Source organism: Lactuca virosa, chromosome 4 (genome assembly GCF_052849685.1).
Source record: "Lactuca virosa cultivar CGN04683 chromosome 4, Lactuca_virosa_CGN04683_v6, whole genome shotgun sequence".
Classification (NCBI taxonomy): domain Eukaryota; kingdom Viridiplantae; phylum Streptophyta; class Magnoliopsida; order Asterales; family Asteraceae; genus Lactuca; species Lactuca virosa.
In genome coordinates this window covers 59461315-59481598 of record NC_136429.1, presented here as the reverse complement: position 1 = coordinate 59481598, position 20284 = coordinate 59461315, and the positions used below count along the sequence as shown (strand labels likewise).

Genomic DNA, 20284 nt, shown 5'->3' with positions numbered 1-20284 from the left:
AGGAATTGGGTCGGTCATGAGTGTAAGATCGGTAGTTTTCAAGTTCACACCTTCAAAGCGAGGTCAGTTGCAGGTTGCATGGGAGTGGCTCTAAGTACAAGTAAACGGTTGAGCGGGTTGGGTACTTGTTCGATATTGAGATGTTGTTGCTCATCAACCGATCAGTCGCCAAGGACTTGTAGTGGATTCAACAGAAAGTGCTTAAGGATTTTGAGATTCATTGAGGTATTGGGAATGATCACCCAGTATTGGAATGTATAAGCGCTAGGCTTGGCTGGTCAAGGAAGGCTAGCTGTTGTAAAGCTCAGTTTGTCGACTGCTACCGTCAGTAGGAATTGAGCAGTGGTAACATATCAATCTTAAGTGGTGGGAAAGTGTTGTTCGCATGGGTTATTTCAGCCATTGGGATTTTCAGCAGAAATCGAATGGTATCTATTGGCTAACTTTGAGTACATCGATCCTTCGACAGGTGAGTTGTTGAACTGCTGAACCGTTCGTTCCGGTCAAGGGTTATAGTTCTTTGTCACGAGCTGAAATGACTTAAATATTTGGAGTTGTATCATGGGAAGTGCTTGGGGTTATTGAACTTCTTGAGATTTCTAGAAGTATTCATCTGGATTTGGGATGTGTGTATGATCGTTAAGATTGGCTAGTAATGGAACGCTAGTCCTTGTAGTCTCAGGGTTTCGATAGTTTTGATTGTAAGGATGTGAAATGGGTTGGAAATCCATCAACCTTTGTGGATTAGAAGAGAGCAGTCGAGTCCAAGTGGGGGAGAACCGTTTGGATTTATGGGGATAGAATCAGGTGCGAACTAGGAAAAGTTCCACATCCTAGCCAACAGAGAAGCCAGTTCAAGTGGCAGTATGGATAGAGGTTGCGCGAGAGGTTGGTAGTTCAGAAGCTTTCAACATCAGATTGGCGCATTCTTAGTAGTGCTTAGCAGACGCGTGGATGAATCCAGGTCGAGGATTGTGTTAGAGCCTCTCTTCTGTTCTTGTCTGATGAAGGATTTTCGGTTCGAAGCATGACCTGAACACCTGATTGGAATATAGAAAATGTGGTCTGACTCGTGATGATTATGATTGGTATGATAGAAGTATGGTGAGACCATGGGTTGGACCCCTGGCAGTATGGAAGTATTGTATGACTACGGGGCAACTGTAGCATACACAAGGATGATAGGCTGTCAGGGAAAGTGTTGTAAGTCTACAATGTATTCGTGGCATTCACAGATTGAGGTAGGCCATTGTAGGAGTAGTCGTTAGGCTGAAAGAGGATTAGCGCGTGCCAGGGGAAAGGCGAATAGTATCATCGGAAGATTCTCCTTATTATGAGAGGATAATCAATGGGTCCGAGGCGAGGTTAGGCCTGTGTAGTACACGTCTAGTTGAGACCCATGGGCGAGGCCCGTATGGTTATGATAGTGCGGGTGTGAACCGGTGGAGATCAGTTGGAACAAGGCATTGGATTATGTTCAGAGTAGAATGACTCTATGGTCAGTGATTGGTATATGTGTGATGTATAGGCTAGGGTAGCCCTTATTAGTTAGACTCTTAGTTGGAGCCTTATGCAGGGACCAGATGTGTGACTGTTAGTCTACGCGGTGGATGGGGAATTTTATATCTCGGTTTAGTGGAATCGGTAGATTACAGATAGAATGTAAGTGCAAATCTTTGGATTTCAGGACGTGAGTTATGTTCCCAGTTGGCACAAGGGGTTGAGACTCGCGTTAGGAGTCGCATTTGTTTATATGAAAGATATTTTCAACAACAAGGTTTGGTTAGGATTCTGTCTGCCAAAAGTGTAGTCTAGATTATTTAGGACCGAAATGATTTCTTCCAGTACGGATTGCAGAGATAGGTCATATTGATAGTATTTCGGAATGGTTTTGCATGTCAGGATGTCGGATAAGGTATTGTATTCCTGGATCTGAGCTGAGTAGTGATGATTGTCCTTGATTGGTTAATGTTAGTGGGAGAAGGCATTCGTTCGTCGTAAGTATGGGAGTTTGCTAAAAATGGGTTCGATTATTGGAAGATCATCGTATGTTGGGGTCGACTTTCATCAGGGATCTAGATGAGTTGGTCGGATCGTCTGATTTCCTGGAGAGTAGCAAGGAGTGATTTCGAGGAAGAAATCTAATTTAAGTGGATGAGAGTTGTAACACCGTGTTTCGAACTGTTTCATAATCTGGGGACGTGACTCGAAGACCAGTTATCATAAGGCTTTGGGCCTTGGGGGAAAGAGATATTTAGACTACTTTGGATGTGGGTAATGTAGATTAGGTGATCCGAGAATTCGGTTGGTGCTTTTGAGCCTAAGGGTATAATCGTAAAGTGATAGTTCGAGCCTTTTATGAATTTTGGATTTAAGTTCGGTAAGTTTTAAGGAAAAGGAGAGTTGATATGGTTGTATAGCTTCTCAACACCTTTCTGTGGATATAAATATCGTCGAAAACGGAGTTGCAACGAAGAAGTTATGACAGTTTGAAGTTAGGGCGGTTTTGGGTTGAGCCGCGTACGATAGGCGTACCCAACATGTACGATGGGAGTACTAGCGCATACCTAGTACGTTGAGCATACACGATCAGTACCACAACCCTATTTTCGAGGTTTGAGCTCTATTTAAGCTCGTTAACTCCCCCAAACCCATTCCATTCTCAGTCTCCACCTCTCCAACACCCTCTCTTGAAACCCTAACCCTATTTTGAGCCTTGTGAGCAAAAAAAGGTATTTTTAAGTTCTTTGGAGTGTTCTTGGTGCACCTTGGAGAAGAAGGAACTCATTGTAGAAGTGTTTGTTGCATTGGAGCTTATAGATCCACACTTTATTCACATTGATCTTTCTTCTAGAGAGTGAGAGGATTCGCAAGTCAGCAGCTCGAGTGTGATTTGATACCTTCAGTCTCAGGTGAGTTTCCTTCACTGAATCCATGGGTCGAAGGCACCAATGTCGGCCCACTAGTTAATGATGTAGTATGATGATTGTCTTCATGACAATTGTCAGTTATGCCTGTATTTTCTTGATGACTATGTGATTCTTTTGTTATGATATTATGTGGTAATGGTAGGGGTGAAATAGACCCGATACCGGTTGAAATAGACCGAAAGGGATTGAAAACACCCAGATATGCTTGACTGTATCCGGTTGAAATAGACCAAACGGGATTGCAAGCATCCATATATGCTTGATTGTTATGTATGTATGGTATGTGGTATTTTGGGGGAGCTCACTAAGCTTTGTGCTTACGGTTTTCAGTTTATGTTTCAGGTACTTCCAGTCCGAAAGGGGAGGGCCCATCTTGATCGCACAACATCTGCCCATGTTTCCCGCATTATGTGATTTTGGGAAATTTGTACTCTGATATTATTTCACTATAATACACCTTTGGTTGTTTTGACATGGTTACTGGATGCTTTAAAATGAATTAAAAATGAAATTTTTACCTTCTAGTTTTTTTGAGATGTTACAGGTGCAACTTATCAACTTTTGAATTTAGAGACTAAAACTACAAATTTAACCAAATCATAAGGACTAATATTGTAATTTATTCTGATAATAATAATAATAATAATAATAATAACATGAAGAAGATAAAATAATTTGAAAACTAATTCCAACAGATTATCAATGAAAAATGTAATTTTTTTTTAAATTAATAGGTAAGTAATCTGTTGGTAAATTCTTTACAAATACTATTGGTAATTTGTCTATAACAATTTAGGGCTTTTTCTATCAGAATTCTATTGATTAGTCATTCATATTTTTTTATGTAGGAAAATGTCACTGTAGCACAATAATTTTTTTTTTATTTGTCTGATTTGGTCGCTAATTTTGTTTTTGCACAATAGACCATTTAACTCATATAAAACGTACCAATAATTACATCACTTTGCTCGATTCCAATCGGTCAACAGGTAAACTTGGTGACTTGGCATTATGATGAGTAGCGGAAGTTGGCCACGACATCACCATGTCTACCCTTCCTAATAAATGAAACCCTACATGTCAGCCAAATCTAACTCCTATCGCCACTAACATCGTCAGCCTCCCACCACCTTCTTCCACCCATCCAGGGATGGTGTTCTTGGTACTTTTCCCACTTCTCAGTCTCAAGAGAGCTCTAATTCATCAGATTTTTGTGATAGAAACCATAGTCACAAAATATGAAAAAGATTACAAATCACATCGTATTACCTTTACATACCATAATTTTGATGGCAAACAAGGTCAATCTCCTTATTCGTTGCTTCCTCAGTTAATCATAATTCTCATGAACTCAATTCAATTTCTCACCTAAATTTGGGTTTCCTAGAGATCTTAAACTAATGGTGGCCTATTTACTCGTCGGAAAGTCAAACTTCGAGTGAAAATGGAAGCAAAATCCTTAAACAAAGCAACGCCAGTGAATTTAGCCCAACACACCAAAAATCAAAATCTTCATATCTCATATCACGCCGACAGACAATGAACTCATCCCACTGAAAAAATTGTCTCCGTCAAAGGTACGCCCTACTATTTCCTCAAACCCTACACGATAAAAAGCAAAATCGGAGGACTTATGACATCAATTACGTGTTGGATGTAGAAAAGGGGAAGAAGATGAAATCCTCGCCATAGTGTGGGATGAGAAGTCCAGTAGGTTGATGAAATTGACGACATATACGTCGAGGGTGCAATTTTATATTGGGAATTATATAGAAGATGTGAAGGGAAAGGGGGGGGGTATATAAAGCACATGTCGGATTGTGTTTGGACCGATAGACTAAGTATAACCGATGAAAACACGTTTCAATATTTAAGAGAAAAGAGAAAAACCATGTTTTATTTTTTAATTAAAAAAATAGTAAAAGCCACATAGACTAAGTATAATCGATGAAACCAGATTCAAATTGGATAATTCCGCTGTTTAACAGGTAAAATTATACTTTAGAGACCTTAATTTTGTGCAAAAAAAAACATTAGTAACCAAATCGGGCAAATAACACAAGTTTATTGTGCTACAATGACATTTTCTCTTTATCTGTCGGTAATATTTCATAGGTAATAACTAATAAGGCGTATTTCTTTCGTAATTTTTAAAAACAACTCAACGATAACAAAATAAGTTTTGTGCAAAACTCTTATGTGGAAGAAAATCGATAAACAAAAAGAAACATATTCTGATATTCAAACGATAAAATAAGACAAAAAGAAGCATAAAAGAAACACATGATATAATTTGTTTTATTTTTATTCTTAGAGCATTGGTCGGTGGTATACCGGGTCATAGATGATTTCCTTGACAACATCAAGGATTGCATTTCCAGTGTACCCGTCGTCTTTTGCATAAAAAAGATTCACCACATTGCACATGCTCCAAAATGCATCTTTGCAAGCTTTCGGAACAATACTTCCCTTTGTTTCCAACACTAATTTCATCATTTCTCTCCTATGATTCTCCATCAGCATTTTAATCTCTTCTACAGCTTCTTGTTCCATAATCCCAGTACTCTTTCCATGACTCATGTACAATGGTACAGCATTCAGTTGTCCCGCCTTCGATTCTCTCTACATGTATTCCATTCATGCAACTTGTTAGTACTAGTAGTAGTATTTTTCACATCTTTAGAGTTCGCATAGAGGAGACTAGCTAGATGGATAAAGCCTTCAGGGGCTATATATTATTAATACCGAAGATGTCATAGACATAAAAGATTCATAACTAGTCCATGTCCCACCTTTATGTGTGGTACAAATAGTTGCAACTTTTGTGCCACTATGAGTGCAATCAAGCTTACAAGATGATGAAGTGGAAAACATCTACCTTAAAGGTATGTATATCATTTAGAAGACGACCATAAGTGCTCATTAGCTCAAATAACTTGTGATACTCAGAGCTTTGAACGATCTCCTCTGACAATTTTGGCCCCACAAAGTATATAGCCAGAGGCACAATTGGACCTAAAGCAAATGATAATAAACCATTTTCTATATACTCGGTCATTGTTGGCACTGAACCATCTCTAGCCCATATAGCTTCTCTCAACATACTCTTCACCACATCCACCCACTGTTTTATAAAACAAATAACTAAATTAATACCATCGTTTTGTAAAATTCAGTAGGAAAAACTAAGAAATTAAGTATATATATACGAAAGTCATGAGATGCCCCCAAATGATTTCATCTTACAATTTCAATAACATGACTTGTTATGTCTCGTTCTTGCCACTTAAACGCTTTGTCTATATTCGAACTGGCCGTATCTTTAATTGCTAAAAATAGAATGCGAACTTCCTCTGAACAACAATCATTTTGGACATCTACATTCCATCTGTGGTTGAGCATTATATGTAAGTTATAACTAGGGATCAAGATTATTTAAAAAGCATATATTTAGGATGTTATATATACTTACTTTTCAACTGTCTGAACCAAGTTCACCAGTTCATCTATAGACCCCCCGCCATCAAAGAAGTCATCCATCACTGTAGTGAGCATACAACTTTTGGCCCATGAAATTCTTGCGTCTGATAATTCAGGAGAGGGAAAAGTTGAAGCAGCAGAGAAGTAACAGTAGGCTGTCTTTTGCCTAGCAAACTTGAGCTTGTCCAATCTAAACTCCACCACCCACCTACCCATACAAAATGACACCAAGATTTACAAACAAATTGAAACATAAAAATAGGATCAATGATAAGGCTTTATATACACACCTTTCAAGATCTTTTATTTCTTCACGATAAATAGATTGGCATGCATTAAAATCTTCCACTGCCAACCTTAGGTAATCTTCATTGCTAATGTTTAATGAGCTGTCATTAAAGTATAATATTCAGGATTATGAAGTCAGATAAATATAAAATCTAACTTTTGTTTTAGGATTCCAAATAAGACCTCACCTATATGTGGTTTTCAATATTATTCTATTGTCTAAATTGTAATGCTCTATATTTCTTCTAGTGGACATGCGTTCTAGACTACCATTGAAGGGAAGCTTAAGTGCATCATCCACCTGATTTAATTATAAAGATGATCAGATCTGTGAATATTATAATTAAAGGGGGATAACTTGTCAAATGGAATATTAGAGCACCTCTCTATGAATACAGTTAGAATCAATGGATATTTCCCTTTTAAGGAAATCAGTCGACCTCGAATTTTGTTCTCCCAAACCAGCCAATTCCTCTTGATATATAATCTGTGATGCCTTAAACACTTCAAGAGCTGCATATACATCTTTAAAACCATCTTTACATGAACTCATGTAATCCCCCTTTTTAGTAATTTTAGCTAATGGATCTACAACACAAGCCAAGTGATGATGAAACATAAAAAGATAAGTAGATTAATTTAGTGTAAATAACTTGGCATAAGTTTCATTTTTAAGAAATATACCTGATGAGACTTGATATCCATTTATCCTTAGTAATCGAAAGGCTAGAGCACAAGTGACAACATCCATGAATATTTGGCTGTCCCCCTGCACCCAACATCTATTTTTGTGGCTAATATTATATTTCCAACTAAGAAATTTAGAGAATATTTCTAGCTAATGCATTAAAATTATGTACTGGTTGACCAAATGAGTTTTACATTACATATATAAGAAAGTTTCAGATTCTTTTAATTTAAAAAAAAAGATGAACTCAGTTGGTTCAACAAGTATATATGAACATTACCTGTAAGTTTCGTCTAAAACATTTTGGATTTCCATCTTAAAATGGCGTGTGATTCCCAATCTACCAAGTGTGTCAACCATGCAAAGTCGAATGTATAAATCAAGAGGGTAAACTGTTGGAACTGAGATCACTTAAACATATTAGCAGTATGTAAGCTTCATGCATAGGAAATGGATGACTATGAAAGGAATATATACCTGCATTCCCAAATTTGTTCAAGAGTGAACTTAAATAATCAAGACAACCAGCATCGTTTTGATTATGAATAAGAGCAGCAGCTGTTGCTGAGGGTGAATTGAAGACAGAACCATTCTTCATCTGATACTTCATCACCATATTCCAGTCATGGAAATTTCCGAGTCCTTCTGAGACGTATGCCAAGTACGCTTTCTTCTCATTTGAGTAACATCTAAGAAATGACAATAAATGATGAAGAATTGTTAGTAAGGACTTTTATGCATTCTATTTGTCAAATAGTTTGCTTGAAATTTGTTATGATCATTATTTTCTTTTCAGTGAGAACTCAAATTACTTAAAAATAAGACAGTACATACAAAGTCATGTACCCATAACACCTTAACACAAACAGTTTAGTCACCTTAACACCACATAACCACCACTTCCCAACCATTTACCCTAGAAATATCATGGTTCTAAATAACGTAAGGTGTGACATGGCGGCAATGTCAAACCTCAAGCTTTTTTTGAGTCGTGGTGAGCCACATCGTTTGTCAAAAGTAACTTAATGTGACAATTTTGTATATAATTAATAAATTTATATATATTTTCTACTATTATTCATTTTTATATACATCTGTGACTTAAAACGGCATTTTGTCAAAGTTTGACGACATTTTGTTAAAGCAAGGTATATATTATAAGAAGGAAAAAGCCGGCGATTCTCACCTTCGGATTGTGTCCAACGATTAGGGTTTCTTAGGTTTTGATTTTTGGGATTTGTTTTCCTAGTTTCTAGTTTGTTTGATAAAACTTGTTAATATATATAATAGAGTTTGTGTTTTTCTTGGATTCAAATACTTTGTAGTTTTCTTTAATTTTGTAGATAAAACCCAACTGGATTAGGATTTGTGGAATTATTTTTTTTTTGGTTTTTTTATTAATGAAAAGTATTTCAAAATAATTCCATTCCCTCAAATATAGTTGCCATTTTCCTCGAGGAATTCCCGTTTTATGATGGTTGGATTTAATTTGGGTATGCATGGAATTTTACAAGGGTATGCAATCCTAATATATATATATATATATATATATATATATATATATATATGTATATATATATATATATAATATTTTTTTTAAGAATAAAAACGGTAATTCTAGTTAGTGTTGTAAAACTTGCCGAGTTTGCCGATTACTTCTCCGAGTACTCGCTACTTGGCCCCTTACCGAGACGAGTTACAGAATTCTGAGTACTCCCCGATCGACCCCTTACTGAACTGAGCAATGTTGTAAAACTCGGTCAACTCAGTGATTAATATGTATAATATACTTAATAATTTATTATTTAACACACAATTATTATTACATATATATCATAAATTTTAGTAATTGCTCACAAAGTGAGTCCATTATGTGTTTTTCAGTTTTGATGTATTCATATTTATCTAATTTTGTTATATATTTCAATCAACTTATGGTTTTAACTTATTATTTTGACATATATAATTTACCTAAAAATATTTATATATGAATTACCAAATCTGAGTACTCCCAGAGTACTCTCAAGTACTCGCTACTCGGTAGTCGGCCGATCAGATACCGAGTAATGAGTTTTACAACTTTGGTTCTAGCTAGTAACTAATCAAAGGTATCCATTTGCATACCCTTCCTTCCAAAGTTGTACATCACCCCGATTAACAATAATTTTAATATATTAACAACGATTTTATAAGGTAACCTTTTTATTTATTTTGTGCAATATTTGAAAGAAAAAGTCGTGCTTTGACCCATGTCCCCATATTTTTCCTTGTTTTTTACAATTTTTTTCCTACTTTCATTTTTTTTTCTATGAATTTTGCTCAACATATTTGTACAAAAATTTCCGCATTTCTTTTACAACTTTGTTTGTTCAACATTGTACAAAAATTTCCCCATTTCTTTTACAACTTTGTTTGTTTTATGCTTTTAAAAACTTAGTTTTCTTTTTCTTTGATTTTGTATAAATTTTCTTTTTAATATTTTTTACAATTTTTTTTTTAATTTTTTTGAACATTCATTTTTACAACATTAGTTTTTATTTACAGAATTATTTTTTTACATGTTTTTTAAAGATTTTTTTGTTTTGCATGTTTACTTTTATGGTTATGTTTTTTTTTATAAATTTTATTCTAAACTATATCTTGTCTTTTATATAAATATTTATTTTTTACTACAACAAAGTGAAATATGCTGCACAGTTGGAGAAAAAATGAAAAATGCTTTGGTTTGACCTAATATATGAATTTATGCTTTGGGTTGACCCAATATCTCGTTTGGACCTTTGGTCACTCTTTTAGTTTCTTATATTGTTTCTCAATGTTACATATTTATTATTTCAAAAAGGAACTGAATCTTTTTTGGTAATTATATAATGTTTAATGTTTAGCAAATTAAATAGCAAGAAGTGAAATCCAAGTGGAGAATTTTCACTTTTCACTTAGACAAATAGATATAAGAAGTTAAATTTAATAAATACGAATTTGCCATTTAAAGTTAAAAGATAATAAGTAAAGAGAGCAATAACCAAGAAAATAGATTATGTTATATGATGAAATTAACAATGTGTGAGAACGGTATATTATACAAGTTTGATTAAAAAAAATTAAATATCAAAGTATAAATATTTAACATTTTAAAATAAAATTTCAGAATTTATAGAGTTAAAAAAAAAAATCTTTATTGTAGTTATGTCCAACGGTTTTGGTAATTTATACAAAGAAAATCGCGAATAACCATTATTTTTTGCAATAAACCAAGTCAATATCCATGCCGGCGTCTGTTAGAAACAATCTTCAAGTCGGCAGGAAGTCCCCAAGTTTTAGAACCCTCTCAACACAAAAGTATGGCCCACAATATTCTTTTTAATTTACACTTTATTGTTACTTGTTTCATTTAAGTTTATTATAAATATATGTAATAAAGAATCAATATTATTTTTCAATAGATGAAACCCTTACAGGGAGTTAATTTGTACATTTAAAATAATTTTCATGGTGAATATATTTTGATAATTTTTTATTATAAATTATTCAAACTAAAAATCACTATTGAATATGTTTTGTTGAAAGCAATAGCGAAAAAATAAATTGTTTCTATTTTTAGATTTGATGTAAAAACTATATATATATATATATATATATATATATATATATATATATATATATATATATATATATATATATATGTCAAATATAAATAATTAGTATGCATTAATTATTTAAAAAACTATAGTTTATATGTTAGCTATGTGAATTTACAAATGATCACGTGACATCTATTTCACTAATTTTCATTTTAAGGATATATCATACTTGATTTTACTATTATTTTATCAACCATTTAGTTACGAAAATTAAAAAAAAAATGATAAAAATATTATATTTGCTGTTTTTAAATACATGATATTTTTGCCTCTTCAACCTCATTGCCAAATACTTTTTAATTAATAATTTTATCAAATTAATATCTTTTATTTTTCATATTCAATAAATGAGATAAATTAGTAAAATAATATTAAATTTTTTGAATATAAAATATAATTAAGAGGACAATATATAAATGCTTATAGAAAAGAATATAAAAATATAATGTTATAATAGATACATAAATAGTTAAATAATAGTAGGTGACTATACAATAAGAAAATAGTTCACATAAACCAACCATTTAAGTAGTGAAAGATTCATAATAAGTCACAAATTACGTATGTACCACCAAAACAGATTGTGTCGGTATAACAATGAAGATGTTACTAAGAAAGTACATAGCATTTTTCTTCTGCATACAAAAATTTATACTCTAAAATAGTGTATTATATAACTTTATAAAACTGAAAATTTTATTTATGGAGAAAAAACTATTATATACAAATCATTTCTATCCACTATATAAACAATAATCTATCATTTTAATTCTTATAAGCCCCCTCTCGTCTTCAAGTATAAACATTAAAAATTTTAACTCATAATTTATTTACTATACTCATATTTCTATATCAACTTAAAAAGTTATAAATTATGAATATGTAATACATTAACTTATCTAAAAATATATTCAATATCGGTATTAGTTTAAAGATATTAACCAATTTTTTATGATATAATATTTTAAAATGAATTTAGTTATATAGTTCTAATAAAAACTAAAATGTTTGTATACATTACATAATAGTTATGTAAAATGAAATTTTAGTAAGAACCGGATATAAACAAAAAAATATTATATAATTAAAAGGTTACGCATGAAAAATATTCAAAAGTTCAATTTGTGCATTATCAACTTTGTGTCTAATTAGGAGGGTTCCCGTATATATTCCAAAATCCTTTATGTTATAATGGACAAGTATATGTTATCATCATAATAATCGGCATACGTACCTTCTAAGCTCCAGTTCTCTCTCATGTAACATCACACTCAAATCTGTTTGGTTTAAAGGGAGCTTTATGTTCAAGTCGTTCGCATACTCAAGCATACCAGGAAATATAATGTCAAATCCAAATGGAGATAGTTGACTCTTGTCATTAGCTGAAGCAAAATTTGACTCGATATAATGTAGACCTGCAACAAGATTCGATTGTTTAATTATCTGGATTCTGGAGTACATAAACAAACAGTGGCAGGAAGAGAGCATGCATGCACACATGCAGCCACATACCTTTGTTAATTTGATCTTTCCCAACATTCCATCGTTTTAATGCAAGTACACATGCTAATGTTGAAGAGAGAGTATCTTTAATTAATGAGGAACGATGAGGAAGAAGACCCCATGAACCATCATCAAGCTGATTATCCATTAACCAGTTCAGACAATCAGGGAAACAAGGGGACTTGGGAGAGTTTGGAGAAGGAACCATGGCTACCCAGGCTGTGTCATATGAAGAAACAGAAACCTCCACATTGCTGAACAGCTTCCGAATTCGCTCTTTGGTCATATCGAGGTTCTGCATATAATTTGTAGATATATAATAACAGTTTTTTATATTTCAAACAAATCAAAGAACGTGAATGGGGAACTGAACGCAGTGAGTGATCATACCATAACAGCAGGATTAGCTTGTTCAGAATGTGAAGAAGCTGCAAATAATTAAAAGAAAAAAAAAAATCCGAATTAACGATTTTCTTTCTTGATAGATTATCAGATTCATCCAGCATGTCAAGAATCTCTATCTATTAAATTCAAAAAGATTTTTTTAAGGATGAGGAAAACCAGATTTCAAAAAGATTTCTTTACTCTCTAATCTAGTCAATAAGTAATTGCTCAACTTACGTACCTTTACGAAGAGGCGATGAACTGTATTGCTGCATGCAACAACCAACCACCCATGGCCTACGTGATACGGGTGATGAAGAGACTACCATGACTGATGTGATCTGTGTGATATTCATTGATGTTTCCTTGAGAAACTATTCCCTAATTTTAATTAAGAAAGTGATCATTTGCATGCATATGTTCCAGTTATTAGTATTTTATCATGAGTTTCGTGTCTCCATTTGTTCAAAGTCGTAGAGAAGTTACCTGAAGATGATAGAGAGACGTTGAAAGAGAGAAGCATAGAAGAAGAAGGTGATTATATTACAAACAAGTTGCAATTTCCATGCATGGTTTTTCATACATAATGAAGACTGATATGATCAATATATAATAGGCTGAAAGAATACCTCCGATACGATCTATTTAAATTGGCCACATGGTCAGCTTTATACCACTCCATTTCATTATATTTACGAATTTGCCAACAGCATACTGGTGTCGTAATATACCCATCAAGCGAATCGTTGGGAGCTAGCAATAGGAATTCTAGGCCGGTTGAAACCAAGTGAGGCCGGGGCAAACACAAAAAAACGGGCCCTTCAAATTTCAAGATTTAATTTTTTTTTTTTGTCCCCTAGACATAATAATACAAATGTTATTATAATATTAGACAACATATTCTCCAAAATAACATTAACTGATAAATCAATATTAAGATCAATGTCAATGAATTGGTAATAAACATAACAATTGAAGTGTATGATAATGAATTGAAAATCATGTTAGGTAACGAAATTACAAGCTTCAAAATTGGGGGACAATGCACATAGAGCTAGACTGAGTTTGTGCATGATGATGATTATTATCAGGTTATTAGATTCTCTAACTAACATCGAAGAAAATAGGTTCAATTCGAATCCTATAATTCACATTATGAGTAGAATGTATTGTTTTTTTTTTTTCGTGTTAATGCAGACGAGCAAAAGGTTCTATGTGATATTCTATTCGGAGAATATTAGACTCGAATTTTATAAACCAAAAAAGTTGTAATTAAATTAGGACGGTCGGTATATTAGTTATACTTTTTTTTTTAAAGATTGGTTAACGTTCGGTTGAATATTTAAATAACAAAAAGATGAATGGAACTGAGCCTAAATAAATTGTAGTATATGTTTGATTTAGGACCTCACATTCGGTTTCAACTGCTTATTAAAAAAATCCAAAATTGGGTCTACGACCTACTATATAAAATAAGTTCCAAATGTTTGATTTTGTCATTTGGAGGCCATATTAAAGGCTAAAGTAAAATAATAGCTAACAAACTATATTTCAAAAAAAAGAACATGAGTAAAAACAATAGCTAAATTCCAAATGTTTGATTTGGTCATTTGGGGGCATGTTAAAGGATAAAGTAAAACAAAAGCTAACAAACTATATTTAAAAAAAAAAAAAAAAAAAAAAAAAAACATGAGTAGAGAATACTAGTATGCTTGTATCATTTTTGAGAATGCTAATCTATAATACGAATTCATATTAATTAGCAACCACCATTTTACTTTCCAATTTAAGATTGATAATACTAATATGATCTTTCAAACAACAATCTTTCCAACCTAATTACAAATTTACAACTATTCTTCAAGCATCAACTCATGGGACACAGGTTCATAAATAATTTCCTTGACGACATCAAGAATGGCATTTCCAGTGAACCCATCATCTGTCGCATAAAAAAGATTCAACACATTGCACATGTTCCAAAATACATCTTTGCATACTCTTGGAACAACACTTCCTTTTGTTTCCAAAACTAATTTCATCATCTCTTTCCTTTGACTTTCGGTCAAAATCTTCATCTCCTCTACAACCTCTTCTTCCACACTCCCACTCTTTCCATCACTCATGTACAATGCTACAGCATTCAATTTCCCCGCCTTCATTTCTCTCTGCATTCACACAACTCATTACCAGTGTCAATATCAGTATCAGTAACAGTAACAGTAACAGTAACAGTAACAGTAACAGTGACAGTGACAGAGAACAGCTACCTTGAAGCTATGGATATCATTCATGAGACGACCCTGAGTGCTCATAAGCTCATAAAGCTTGTGATACTCTGAGCTCTGAACAACTTCCTCTGACAATTTTGCCCCTAAAAAGTAAAGAGTAGGGAGGACAATTGGGCCTAAAGCAAATGATACATAACCATTTTCCATATACTCATTTATTGTTGGAATTGAACCATCTTTTGCCCATATAGCTTCTCTCAACATACTCTTCACCAAATCCAACCACTGTTCAAACAAATAACTGAATAAATAGTAATACCATTTTTTTTGTAAATTTTAAAGGGAGAAAGGAATTCATCTTACAATTTCAATAACATGGCTTGTTATGTTGCGTTCTTGAATCTTAAAGGCTTTGTCTCCAATCCAACAGACTGCATCCTTAAGTGCTAAAAATAAAATGCCAACTTCCTCTGAACAGCAATCATTTTCAACATTTACATTCCATCTGTGGTTTATAAAAGTATATGATAAAAGATTATCTGGATATATATAATATATATATATATATATATATATATATATATATATATATATAATTGGATGTATATACTTTTCAATGATCTGAACAAAGTTCACCAGTTCATCCATAGATCCTCCAACATCAAAAAAGTCATCAATTACTGTAGTGAGGATGCTACTTTTGGCCCATGAAATTCGGGCATCTGATAATTCAGGGGAAGAAAGAAACGAAGCAGCAGAAAAGTAACAGTAGGCTGTCTTCTGTCTAGCAAATTTGAGCTTATCCAATCTATTCTCCACCACCCACCTTTTAAAATTACATCAAGATTTATTAACTCATTAAAAAGTTATGGGCTTTAACCGTAAATTCAAAAAAAGAAAAAAGGGATCACTGATAAAGCTTTAGAATTTAGATACAGACCTTTCAAGATCTTTTAGTTCTCCACGATAAACAGATTGGCATGCATTGAAATCTTGCACTGCTAACTTTAGGTAATCTTTGTTGCTAATGTTTGATGAGCTGGAATTTGAGTACAAGATTTTAAGGGCTATGCATTTGTAAAATATAATAATCTGAATTGTTTTAAGACTTGAAAATAAGACATCACCTATATGTAGTTTTCAAGATTCTTGTGTGGTTTAAATTGTAATGCTCTATGTTTCTTCTAGTGGACATGCGTTCTAGGCTGCCATTGAAGGGGAACTTAAGAGCATCATCCACCTGATTTAGTAAGAAATTCAGATATGTGGATTCTTTCCTTAAGGGAGATAATTTGTCAAAGTGAAAAGTTGAACACCTCTTTGTGAATACAATTAGAGAGCTTGTTACTTGAAGGGAGATAACTTGTCAAGTTTTGTTCTCCAAAATGTAACTCCTCTTGATATATGATCTGTGATGCCTTATACACTTCAAGAGATGTGTATATGTCATTGAAAGGCTTTTCGGGTGAATTCATGTAATCCCCCTCTTTGGTGATTTTAGCCAATGGATCTACACATAAGTAATGAAACAAAAAAGATGAGAAGATTTAGGGGAAATGACTTGTCATATGTTTGTTTTTTTAAGAAATATACCCGAAGAGACTTCATACCCATTGCTTCTTAATACCCGAAAAGCTAAAGCACAAGTGACAACATCCATGAATATTTGCACATCCCCCTGCACCCAACATCTATTTTTTGTGGATTTTATCATATTTCCAACTCATTATGACATTAACATTATGAATATGAACATTACCTATATGTTTCATCTAAAACATTTTGGATTTCCACCATGAAATGTCGTTTGATTCCCAATCTTTCAAGTGTGTCAACCATGGAAAGCCTCACATATAAATCAAGAGGGTAAACTGTTGGGACTGATATTTACCACACAAAACCACTTACACTTGTTAGCAAAATGTAAAATTTGAATGACTATATATGAAGTATGAAATGAATACCTGCATTTCCAAATTTGTCCAAGAGTGAAGTTAGATAATGAAGACAACCAGCATTTTGATGATGAATAAGAACAGAAGCTGTTGCTGAGGGTGAGTTGAAAAGAGAACCATTCTTCATTTGATATTTCATCACCATGTTCCAGTCATTCAAATTTCCAAGTCCTTCTGAGATATATGCCAAGTATGCTTCCCTCCCATTTGAATGACATCTAAGTGATGATAACAAATTAAGAATTTTGATAAGTATATGTTATATAATGATAATAACCAGCATACCTTCTTAGCTCCAATTCTCTCTCATGTAACATCACACTCAAATGTGTTTGGTTTAAAGGGAGTTTTATATCCAAATCTTTCGCAAACTCAAGCATACCAGGAAATATGATGTCAAAACCAAATGGAGATGCTTGATTTTTGTCAGTGACTGAAGCAAAATTTGACTCAATGTAATGTAAACCTGCAACAAGAATCAATTGTTTAATTATCAGGAGAATATGAACAGGTAATGACAAGGAAGAGAGAGCATTGGTCACATTACTCACATACCTTTGTTAATTTGGTCTTTCCCAACATTCCATCGTTTTAATGCAAGTACACATGCTAATGTTGAAGAGAGAGTATCTTTAATCAATGGGGAATGATGAGGAAGAAGACCCCATGAACCATCATCAAGCTGATTATCCATTAACCAGTTCAGACAATCAGGGAAACAAGGGGACTTGGGAGAGTTTGGAGAAGGGACCATGGCTACCCAGGCGGTGTCATATGAAGAAACAGAAACTTCCACATTGTTGAACAGCTTTTGGATTCGTTCTTTGGTCACATCAAGGGTCTACATATAATTTGTAGATAATATCAGTTTATTATTTGGATCAAACAAAGTAACTTGGGCAACTGAATGCATTCAGTAATACCATGGAAGTAGGATTAACTTGTCCAGCTTGTGAAAAAGCTGCAAACAAAAAACCTGAATTAAGCCAGGAAATGAAGAGCCACAAAAAGTGAATCCAGAGATGATCAACCCAACTATGGTATAATCGACTAATTAAACGCATAAGAAAAAAAAATCGATAAGTTAACAGATTAAGAACGATTTTGCAGATTTTAAACAGAGGAACAGATTTCAAAATGTCGGATTAAAGTAGAATTTTCAAAATTTTAGTCTCTCCTCAAGTCCATAATTGCTTAACTTACCTGTACGAAGACCCGATGGGTTGTACTGCGCGATGCAACAATCAACCACCCATGAGCGATGTGATCTGTGTGATGAAGGAACCAGCATGGCGGATGATGTGATATGTGCGATATTCATTGATGTTTGGTCGAGAAATTGATCTCCTAAAACCAGAAGCATCAAAAACCCTTTTAAGAAGGTCATTCACATGATCCAATTCAAAGTATTTCATCATGAATTTATTGTCCCCTTTAGTTCAAGTCGTGGAGAAGTTACCTGAGACTAAGAATGACAGATGTTGATGAAAGCGAACCCTTGAAAACAGGCGTTATAGAAACATGAAGGAATAAAGAGGGAGTGGGAGGGAATCTGTTTTGAGAGCCATTTTAATCCGCCATCATCATTCAAAAGGATCTTTGTAGAAATAGAGGGGATCTTTGGATGTATCATATATGTCTCAACGCTGGGACTAAATATATAAATCCCTAATTCTAATTCTAATAAAAGAATAGTTTTAGAGGGGATCTTTGGATGTATCATATATGTCTCAACGCGTCTCAACGCTCGGACTAAATATATAAATCCCTAATTCTAATTCTAATAAAAGAATAGTTTTAATCTTTTTGTCATGTGTCACCCAGATACAACTTTTTATTATTAATATTAAGTCACATATCAATGTGATATATTAGGCAGACTTCAAAATTTAAATTTATTTTTTCTAATTATATGTTAAATTTGAAATTATAATAACTTTAAATTTTTAATATATCTCTTAGTTAATAATTTATTTAAAATTATTGATTAATAATTATAATTTTTTAATATGAAAGTTGAATTAATTTTATAACCCGTGGGAACTAGTTTAAAAAATAAAATGTTCGATTGCCAACTAGAACGTGGCATTCATTCTCGTTCCCACCGTTTAATACTTTATAATAAACATTTTCTTAGTTTAAGATACGCTTAAAACGACAAAGCATAGGTATTAATTATTCTTTTTGTTTTGATTACACAATAATCGTTGCATTAATTATTCTCTTACTCTATTCTTTGGCGTAAATGATCATTTATTATTGTTTGACTTTTATCATGTTGATTTGGTATGCTTAGTTAGTACTGATATGACTTTTTAAAACTGTTATTAGAGATGGCAACGGGACGGGGAATATAAAGGATCTCAATTCTTATCCTTATTATCGAATTTTCATTGTAATCCCCATCCTTATCCCTATCATCACCCCCGTTCGGGAATATAAATAAACTCTTATCCCCATCCCCAACAGCGACTGTGGAATCGAGGATTTTTTTTCTTTTTTTAATATGAAAACTTTTACGTATAGAAAAACTCTAAATTTTAATTTTACCAGCATAAGTTTAAAGATTTTATAAAAATATTCATAGGTTGCATAGAAAATTAAAAAATATAAACTAATTTTCTATCAAATTTAAATAAATACATGAAAATTAAAGTAGAAAAAAAAATTATCAGAGTGATATTTGAAGTAAAATAGATAAACTAGATAGAAAAAAAAAATTATATATTAGTTTAAATTAGATAAAATAAAAAGAAAAAGTATAATTTCAACCAAGTAATTGCTAATGAGTTAGGTTACTTTGATCAAATTTTATGTATTGTAAATTGTACTATAAATATATGTTTTGTATTATTCTTATATATTAATATATATCGGGGCCGGGTCCAGGGTCGGGGATTAGGGATATCCTTATCCCCATCCCCATCCTCATCCCCACTTTTTTATTCGGGGATTCCCCATCCCCGATCAACTTGGGATTCCCTAAGTCAAAATAGGTGCGGGTTTCGGGTTCCCCATCAGGTATGGAGTTTTTTTTTTGTCATCCCTATATGTTATACTCTATTTTACATTCTATCATTTTTTTCGCATTAATGTAACGTTTTTCATCTTTTATTCTATTTTTAAAACTATGTTATACACATTTTTCAACAATATACAAATCATAATGTAAAGCATACAAAGG

The 20284-nt window shown here is 33.1% G+C and overlaps 2 protein-coding genes across 2 annotated transcripts; both read right to left on the bottom strand.

Annotated features, from left to right (window-relative positions):
- Positions 1-5142: 5142 nt before the first annotated feature.
- On the bottom strand, positions 5143-13270 carry LOC145104635 (ent-kaurene synthase 1, chloroplastic-like). The gene is made up of 14 exons (XM_079041843.1): positions 13156-13270; positions 12921-12958; positions 12540-12825; positions 12262-12442; positions 7864-8075; positions 7667-7787; positions 7383-7480; positions 7081-7286; positions 6887-6999; positions 6701-6799; positions 6403-6618; positions 6177-6318; positions 5809-6054; positions 5143-5552 (listed from the first exon to the last, which is right to left on the bottom strand). The coding sequence occupies exons 1-14, from the start codon at positions 13268-13270 to the stop codon at positions 5241-5243; spliced, it is 2385 nt and encodes a 794-aa protein (XP_078897969.1). The 3' UTR covers positions 5143-5240.
- A 1364-nt stretch (positions 13271-14634) lies between these two features.
- On the bottom strand, positions 14635-18743 carry LOC145104634 (ent-kaurene synthase 1, chloroplastic-like). The gene is made up of 15 exons (XM_079041842.1): positions 18560-18743; positions 18304-18447; positions 18024-18061; positions 17656-17941; positions 17386-17566; positions 17110-17318; positions 16905-17025; positions 16739-16836; positions 16462-16655; positions 16273-16385; positions 16086-16184; positions 15756-15971; positions 15509-15650; positions 15185-15430; positions 14635-15082 (listed from the first exon to the last, which is right to left on the bottom strand). The coding sequence occupies exons 2-15, from the start codon at positions 18419-18421 to the stop codon at positions 14768-14770; spliced, it is 2376 nt and encodes a 791-aa protein (XP_078897968.1). The 5' UTR covers positions 18422-18447; positions 18560-18743; the 3' UTR covers positions 14635-14767.
- Positions 18744-20284: the final 1541 nt, after the last annotated feature.